Source organism: Amblyomma americanum, chromosome 9, assembly GCF_052857255.1.
Source record: "Amblyomma americanum isolate KBUSLIRL-KWMA chromosome 9, ASM5285725v1, whole genome shotgun sequence".
NCBI lineage: Eukaryota > Metazoa > Arthropoda > Arachnida > Ixodida > Ixodidae > Amblyomma > Amblyomma americanum.
The window spans coordinates 64,041,649-64,050,719 of record NC_135505.1 but is presented as its reverse complement, the minus strand read 5'-3'; the positions used below and the strand labels follow the sequence as shown (position 1 = coordinate 64,050,719).

Below are 9,071 nucleotides of genomic sequence, written 5' to 3'. Positions count from 1 at the left end.
TGTGTGTGTGTGTGTGTGTGTGTGTGTGTGTGTGTGTGTGTGGACACCTAATATGCCATAGGTGTCTGTTGTGTTCCGTTCTCCCAGCCCATGCACTGTATGGTCACTCTTCAAAAAGATCTGTCCTCGGATGGAAACGTCGAGTAAAATAAAAATGTTTCCTTAAACGAAGCGTATACTTCGATGTATATTATTTTAAGCAGACAAGTACCTCATGTTTTCGCCACTATATATATATATATATACAGCAAGTTTCATTTCATAATCAACAATGGCTATGTGGGCGACGTGTGTGGCTTATAAACAAGCATTTTTTTCTTAAAACCGACATGAACTTAAATACAAGAAGAAAATTTTTGTGCATTCTATGCCTAAAGATACACCGAAACATGACATGGAGAGGACACTTAAGCAACGCCTTAAGGGTGTGACGTGATAGCGTATTGGGTTAATTCAGATGTATGGAGAGGTTAATTCCCTACTTTACATTCATAGATCCCTTGTAGTCTCCCTACCCCCCCAGGCGCAGCGATGTGTCACTGCCCTGCGATTGAAGACACCCCATGCAGTGATCTTTGTGTAGCCCAGGTTACTCTTTCCACAAAATCACACGCCATCACGAGCAAGCACATGGCACGATAGGCAGTTTGCTCACCTCCGGCTGGGCAGGTTGTGATGCCGCTGGAAGGCAATATGACATAGCTGGCCCTCCTGCCTGCTAAATTGCTCTCTCGGCACAACCAACCGGAGGCAACTCGCGATTTTTCGCTCATGACGCCGACAGTGGATTTTCCGGAAACCGGCTGCTTTAAATCTAAAGCGTTAAAAAAACGAAGATCTAATAAGAATACGGTTTTAGAAGCCTAGCTTCAATCTTTCACTTACTACCAAGTATATACAAGTTCAGCAGTGGTGCTTACCTCATACCGACTGTTGTAGTAGAAATAAAGCCGAAGCAGGCCGCTCAGCTGCTTCGTCACTAATGTCCCAGCGAGAGCAGAAACCACAGCCATTGGACGCGTAGACTCGTAGAGCGGCGGTGAAACTAGGAAGGGGTAAACAGTCACCTCTCGGATAACCAGCAGCCTATAAAATCCGAGGCTCGCGATGCCTGGCACGTGGTAGATAGTGTGCCGTGGCCGACGCAGCGACCTCTTGAAGAACGCTACGGTGGTCCTCGCCGCTCTTTGGTACAACTCGAATAATGACGCGTCCGTATCGTTGGGAAGATAGGAATAGGCTTGGTCCAGCATCGTCCAGGATCGTGTCATGTTGAAGGCATTGGCTGCGATGCGCTCCAGAATAGCCCTCACCTTCTCCCCTAAGGACTCGCTGTAGCTCTTCGCAAAACCATGTACTGTTTCTTTCGACCACCGGACGATTTTCCACGTGGGAGTCGCATTCTTTTGAGCAGCTTTGTGCATATGCCACTTAACCAGCGGCATCACCCACTCCAAAGCCTCTACGCACTTCACAAAACGGTGGTATTCCTGTCTCCGCTTATAGCCCATGTCCTCAAGCAAGCTGTTGGTCAAGTAAGTTGACACCATTGGCGACAGTGCCCAAACAACGTATGCGCCCAAGAACAATTGGAAAGGCTCCTGGTATCCGCTGCGGTTGAAGTACGCGGAGTCAAGCTGCGCAAACAGAACAGGGTGGAGGTTCACAATATCATCCGTGTGCCAGAGTTGCGAATCATCCGGAAGATGGCCATTTATTGCTCTTCGCAGGTCTGGGTCGCTGAGGTTGTTGAAGTGGGGCAGGTCGTCACTGGCCCCAAAAGCGCGCACCATATCAACAATATCATTGTGCGTCGTCAGCACCTCTCGGATCATAGTCGAGTAAGACTGGCCCGTGCGTCCCACGATCTCCGCGCACCTCCTAAGGTAGTCGACCACCTTCCCTCTGGCATAAAGTGTCTCGATGTCCCTGATCCACTGAATACTTCGTGGGTCCAGGCTCATGTAGATGGTGTTCTCTGAGGGATGCGATGGGTGCCGACCCACGTAGAAGGCCCAGAACATAGGCATGCCGAGGTGTAGCGATGTTCGCACCAGGGTGTTCAGAATCTGTGGTCGTGTCGCAGTAGACTTCCCTGGCCATGGGAGGCCAAGATCATTGAGAAAGGCGGTGAATATAGAAGTATTTCTCAGCTCCCCCTGCAAACGATTAGTGGCACTATAAACTCTGAAGAGGATTAACAGGGCGATTGTTGCCAGTAAGCCTGACGAGCATTTTGCGAAGAGAAATCCTGTCGCAGCCAGATTCTTTAAATAAGATAGCATGGAAATGCTGATTTCGTTACAAAATTTTAGCATAAGTCTATTAAAGCGAAGGCCAGTATACAGGCTTCAATTCGCGAGGCACAAAGTAAGCGGCTAGACACCATGAGAGCAATCCTGGCCTTTTGTTATAAGAAATTAGGAGCACTAGCTGACAGCTTCAATGTACCAGGCTTGCACTCTGAAAAGCAACGCACTGGGAATAGTGGCAGCAATTTCGGTTATGTGCTACCAAACGCAGCGAAAGTAACATGTGCCAAGTGCTGCACAGTCATTGCTGGCGACTTACGATACTGGATGAGTTTACAGCCGCCTAAGATCACAGGCCAGGCATTGCGGGGATGATTTTTTATTTATTTTTATTGATACCTGTACCTGCAGCACCACAAGGGCAATATTGCAGGAGGGACAATGGGAGGAATATGAACATGTGTTAAATACTTAGCACAGATAAGCACAGTTAGTAAAAGCAAAAGAGTAAGAAAATACGTAACATCGATAAGTCATCTCGACGGTAAATGGTCTTCGATGTACCCCGGGGCAAAATTACAACACAGAAATGGGAAGGGTACACTATCGCATGAAGCGTAAGGCCAGACAAAACATTTGAAATTAACGGGATGATATTAATCGGCGGCAGAATGCGTGGTACTCATTGTTATCGGTACTGACACTTTGCACTTTGCGTGCACCACTGTATGACATGGCATGCATTGATTTTCCGTCGGATGTCCGAGCACGAATGACTAAATTTCTAAGCGGAAGCGGCGATAAAAGAATTTCGCATAAGGAAAAAGAGGAGGCTAAGATGGTAAACATGCGGGACAAAACGAGGGCTACATACCTAACCGATACTTTATTAAAAAACAGGAAGCTTAAGAACAGTGCTACAAATAGCCTTGTGGAAGTCAATTTGTTTCCAAAAATGCCATCTCAATATCATGTTAGCATGTTAGGCCGCCGCGGTGGCTTAGTGGTTATGGCGCTCGGCTGCTGTCCCGAACGACACGGGTTCGGTGCAGGTCACGGCGGTTGGTAGAGGTGAAATTTTAGATGCCCGTGTGCTGTGTTATGTTTCTGCATGAACCCCAGGTGGCAGAAATTTCCAGACCTCTTCACTACGGCGTCTCTCATAGCCTGCGTCGCTTTGAGACGTTGAACGCCCTTTAACCGAACCTCTATCATGTAGCACAATTGACGACATGCAGGCGCATTGGCTGCCTGCTAATGTGATATGATATGCCTGCAAGATTTGTCTTTCTACAGTATCTTTTCCGCGGATAAGAAGACGTCTTTTTATTGACAAGGGGTTTGCATTTGAAGTCTGACAGTGAACGGCAAAGGGCCGCTCCCCCCGTCATTGACCTGACTGTTTATAATAACGCTCTTTATAATAAGCTCTTTATAATAACGCTCTGTTGCCCTATGAAGAATGCGTTGCAGTTAACCGGAATACCGTAAACTACATAATCTCTGCACCGTGTGAAACGGAGTCGGTGCTTTTTAGCGCATATCAGCCTTTTCATTTTTACCCTCATCGGGCATATTTTTGATAGATTGCTGGAAGCAAAGAAAAGCATATTTAAGTGCTCTGCGAGCAGAGAAAACGAACATGTATATCTTAGCGAGCCCCTCATTTCACTACCCTTGTCTTCTCAGTGGCTTCCTCAGGACGCCAAAATGGCACACTGGTCATGAGTGCTCCAGAGCAACATGGAGTCATTTACTACAGCTATAAATCAAAGTTTGTTAAACCTCTCAAGTTCTGCATTACTGATTCCAGGTGTACAAATTGATGGCGTTTCCTATCTTTTTCATTATCTGTTTATTTTGAGCTAGTTAAATAAATCAATGAATAATAATTAAATTTTTACGCATACATTTTAGCCTAATAAAGACTGACACCAGTTATGAATTGCAGAAAGGTTAGGGTAGTCTGATCATGCAGTGAATAAATGTTGTGATACACGACGAAAATATGAGCGGAAAAAGCGCTTCGCAACGAAGATTAAAAGATAGTCATTTAGATAAATAAAAAAAGCAAGTGCGCTACCTTGTGGAACATCTGAAAAATCTGCAGCACGCACTGAATATGACTTCGATATATGGGATTGCGTTCTGTTAAAATATTATTAATCAAAATTGCCGCTATAGCGTTAAAGGCCCCGTGTCGCAGGAAAGCTGGCGTCAGCATCTTTAGCCGTGAGCCAATAATCAATGAAAGAATCCCCATAGAAACAACCGTGGTGGCAGTTGCGTAACCTAGGGCACGTGATATTGAGACATCATCACAACGTGTCCACCGGAGTGTGAGCAAACTTCCCGCCATGTAAATGACAGTCGATGATTACTCTCAAGAGGTTCCTCGAGAAGAGCAACTTCGGTCTCAAGCCCCACCTGTGGCAGTACACGCCATCGCACGGCAGCGTCGCATCGCTGAACTGCTGCCCCACTGTGCCAGGGCTGGTAAGAGGACCCTCCGATATCTATGGATATAAGGCAGGGAGTCAGCAATTCCGAATATATGGCCATTAACCAATTTCCGCAGATGCATCATAACCATAACGCGAGGCTTAAGTGTTTCTACCAGTGTTCTTCATTTGGTTCTGTAATAGCAGTGAAAGCTACCGCGCCCCAAGAAAACTTTGTGAACATTACCAGTCCACTGAGTTCTGCGTCGATCTCGGCTAGGTTTCCTTCTCTTCGCTCGCCATCGTTTCTGCAAACTGCGCACTCCCTTTTATTTCGTAATAAAGCTTCTCAATTTGAGTGCAGGCATTATCCATTCCTTTATCCAACTTCTTTGCCCCTCGCACGTTTTAGTCACCCAGAAACGGCTGCTCATTCTCGTTTCAAGGTACTTCTACCTCAACACTCCTGTGCGTTCATGGTCCTGAGTAGTCGTGTCTCAAAAAGCGGAGCACTCGAAACAGATTTATCATGCAACACCACCAGCAGACGGGGTGTTCAAGACCTCATTTGTTAAAAAAAGAAGTGTTAACAACGGCCATAGCCGCGCGGCTCACCTTGCTGAGGCAGCGGAACAGGAACCCTGCAGCTTTTCCACTGGCCTTGGTGGAGCGCAGAGGAACCTTCTGAAGGAGGATGTCTTTGACGATCCGCCTGCTGAAAGCTGTGCGGTACTTGTCCAGGGGAGCAGGATAGCGGTTCTTGGCTCCATCCCATCCGTGGCACACGTGGCTGTCGACAGAAAATGGTAAAGAGGCTCTTTCACTAACAACGACGGTTTTAGAAGTTGTAATTTCTAAATTATCAAGTGCAGATTATTTCGCCACCATGTCCCGCATTCTTGTATAAAAAATCTTCACGATTGAAATAGTGTAACGCACCTTTATGAAAATATTCAGGCTGTTGGTACTTCTACCGATGCGTATGAAAATTTCGCTTTTAAAATTTTTTAGTCCCTGGCATTGTGTAGAAATGTCCGCCATAAAAATCAACCGGGGACTTTTTCTATGATAACAAGAACGTTATTTGGAAAAAAATGCAAGCCTGGCATAGGGAGATATGTGGATACATTCATTGTTATAGTGAAATGTTACCAATAAAAGAAGAAAAAAATCACTCGTAAACTTGTTCCCGTTAAAAAACCTAGAATTTCTGGGTACGGACGCTGACGTGAAAAGTGTTTATTTTTTGCATGAGGGGGGGGGGGGGGGAGCACGTTGTCTTTAAGCTAGGCTACACCAACGTTTTTACGTCGCTTCAAAGGCCATGCCAGACTCGCTTCTGGATCTCGCCACGGAGTCGTTCCTTTTGCACGGATTGTAATCCTTCTCCTCCCTTTGGGCCTAATAGCCAGCCCCTCTAAATAAACACACTTTCACTTACTTTGGACAATCGGTTTTAAGCTTCTCATATCCGCTCGATAGCTGGCCCAGATGCTTACAACGTCGCTCGAAATAATGGCGCTACAGTCACGGTTTCCTATTCTAGTCTCTGCGGCGTATGCTGCGCGTCGCGTAAAGATAAGCGGCATCGCACTCATGAGTGAATGTGAATATTGTCTTTCCTCATGGTCAACAAAACCACAATGCGGCCAGCAGGTGTTGGGATATGGAAAAAATTGACGCCCCTTGGAGGGCACAACAGTACAAACATATAAGTTGGCACGATTGCCATGGTACCGGAAAATGCGCGCTTCGCCTTCATATCTGTCGACGGTCCCAAGCTTCTTCTGATTCGTGCCTTCCAAGGAATTTGCTTTGTGAATTGTTTTCTGCGGTTACAGTGCCTAGAAGGGAGAAGTGTGAGGAGCTTGCCCGGCCGGGCGAAGCGCTTGGGCAGGAGAGCGGCAGATGGCGCTGCAGCACGCTTAGGCGTCAGCTTCACGGCTTCAGCAATTGTAACTCGCATTTTGCACGCGGCGACCACGGAATTCGTTTGATCGTGCGTATATGGAGCTCACTATCTAACATAATGAGAGTCTGAACTATAATTTGTGGTTTTTAGGAAGCAACTTCTATCTGTCCTCCGTCTACCCAAGTTTACACTTGTTTGCTCAAAATTGTTGAGCTTCACCTGGCATGCGCATCGTAATTTTCGGCATAACCTTGAGAGTGGCTGCGCATTTTTCTTCCTCGTGTGCCACTCCGACGTGCTCAACATAGGCAGCATTATCTGATGTTCTGTAGAAAGCCATCAGGAAACAGTTTATTACGGATTACCCCAAATGAGGGAATTCAGAACAAAAAAGGCATGTTTCTTTGTCATGTCAACGGGATGACCAACCGACGGCTTCACGGAGCTCGTGGAACAAGATATTCCAAACATGCGCTGCGCAACATACAGCGGTTCCATGAAGCTTAATCAGCTGTAAAAAAATCTACCTTCAGGCCATGTTTTTCAGCAAGGATCACGGCTTCCAAGACAATATTCTGTAAAAACGCTGTCTTCACCTTTGTTCTTGAGGCAGAGAAGCCGAATATGTGATGCCAAGACCCTGTTAGAGGCTGAACCATGACCACGCTACCTTATTCTGGGAACACCAAATAGTGACAGCTCCCTCTTGTAAGACTAAAAGCTTGTTGCGCTCCCAGGCACAAAACAGTGGCTTTGTTTTCTAGGCATTCTAACGCATGCACCGCACGGGAAATAAAAAACAGCATCTCTAGTTAAAATTGACACGAAACACGTGTTGCACGGTGCACGCCGAAGAGAAATCAAGGAGGCTTGCCTTCCGACTGGCGTGTAAACGTCGCCGACGTTTCCCAAAGGGCTCAGTGCACCCCATTCTGGCCGCGCCCGCTCCTCACACTTCCTCCATCTAGCCCCGGTACTGCGGTTACAGCGCTTACTTCACACTGATCGTATGTTATGACGAAAGTGTTTCTGTGCGCGAGAAATGAGCTGTGTTTTAAGAATGCGTACTGATTGAAACTTCTTTACTGATGTCGTAAACGTCATGTGCTGCAAAGGTGTAATCTCAACCTGTTCCATTCCAATTCCTCGATCTGTAACTCTCAGAGGGCTGCTTTCATGGTCAAGTACTGCCTCTCTCTTTTCTCCAACACGCAATTGTTCGAAGGGCCTTCTTTATTCAAGTTTTGCCCCTTATGGCTCCTCTTACTCGCTGCTTTTTGCTTCGTCGCTCGAACCTACCTTCGAAGACGCAGGCAACGGGCACATATCAGCTGCTTCGAAACAAGTATTAGGCTGTTTATCATAGGTAAGGCGGAAAATCTTGCAGCACCACTATTTACGGTGGGCACTCAAAGTCCCTACGTGCAGTGATTACGAAATCATCCTTTAACCAAATGCCTTTATACTAAAGGCCTGAACCGTAAAGGCCCTCGACGTAGAGTAATTTCAACGAAAGGTCTTTACCATGGAGGCCTTTTGCCTATAGGCCTTCTACCTAGGGCTTTTTCACTGGACATTTACCTTGAAGACCTTCGCCCAGGCCTTGACCGAAGCGAAGGCCTCCCAGGTTTGCACAGCTGGCAGGTTGCCCACAACCCGTTTTACAGGTGCGCCGCCTGGCACAAAGCAGGCTTCAGGAACGTACGTACTATCGGGGACAAAAGTGCTTTACTCCGCACAGCGGGAGCAGGAGCAATGGAAAACTGCATCGTATCGCCATCTACAGGCTGCATCTGGGATCGAGACAGCCAAAGGGAGCCCTTTATTCTCTACAGGCTTGTTGCTTTACTCGTTTCAATGCTTCGTGCTATAGATGGCAATACGATGCAGTTTTTCTTTGCTCGAGCTCCCGATGCGTGGAGTACGACTTGGCCGCGATAGTACGTATACCCGAAATTGGATAATGCGCCTAGTAGTGCTACCGCTAGAAAAAAAAATTAAGACAACAGTATCTTCAACTTATTGCTTCGCCACCTATTCATCGAGATTTGTTCTTGCACTTCAGCTGCTCAGATATTTAAGCCACCTGCAAGCTTCATCGAGATTCTCTGAAGCCCGGGATAGAGGCTGAAGTTCTCACCAGCTGCTCCTGCAGCTTATAATAGACATTCACGACGCAGCTACCAACTTCTTCCACATGATAACAGGCTTGGGAATTATTATGCGGCCTGGCGTTAGCTTGCACGAGTATTAAACTGCAGACACTCTTGTTATTTCTACCTATATAGATGTATGACCCCAGCCCGCAGAGAGTAGCGTCAGATTGGCCATATTACCTAGCGTCAGTGCAGGGTGATGGTCTCAGACAAGGAGAAAAGTGGCACAAGGTAGCTCAGAATGAATGTCTACGCACGGCTTACTCTAGCACAAAGTATATATTGTCGGTTCAAAGATATCTCCGTGCAT

General features: G+C 46.7%; 1 protein-coding gene across 1 annotated transcript in view; it reads right to left on the bottom strand.

The window, feature by feature from the left end:
- Positions 1–651: 651 nt before the first annotated feature.
- Positions 652–9,071, bottom strand: part of LOC144103390 (neprilysin-11-like) — an 11,818-nt gene continuing 3,398 nt past the window's right edge. Inside the window, exons 2-4 of the mRNA XM_077636122.1 lie at positions 5,309–5,483; positions 921–2,159; positions 652–681 (exon numbers count right to left, since the gene is read on the bottom strand). Of these exons, the coding sequence (XP_077492248.1) occupies positions 652–681; positions 921–2,159; positions 5,309–5,483 (1,444 nt within the window). The remainder of the gene's footprint in view (positions 682–920; positions 2,160–5,308; positions 5,484–9,071) is intronic.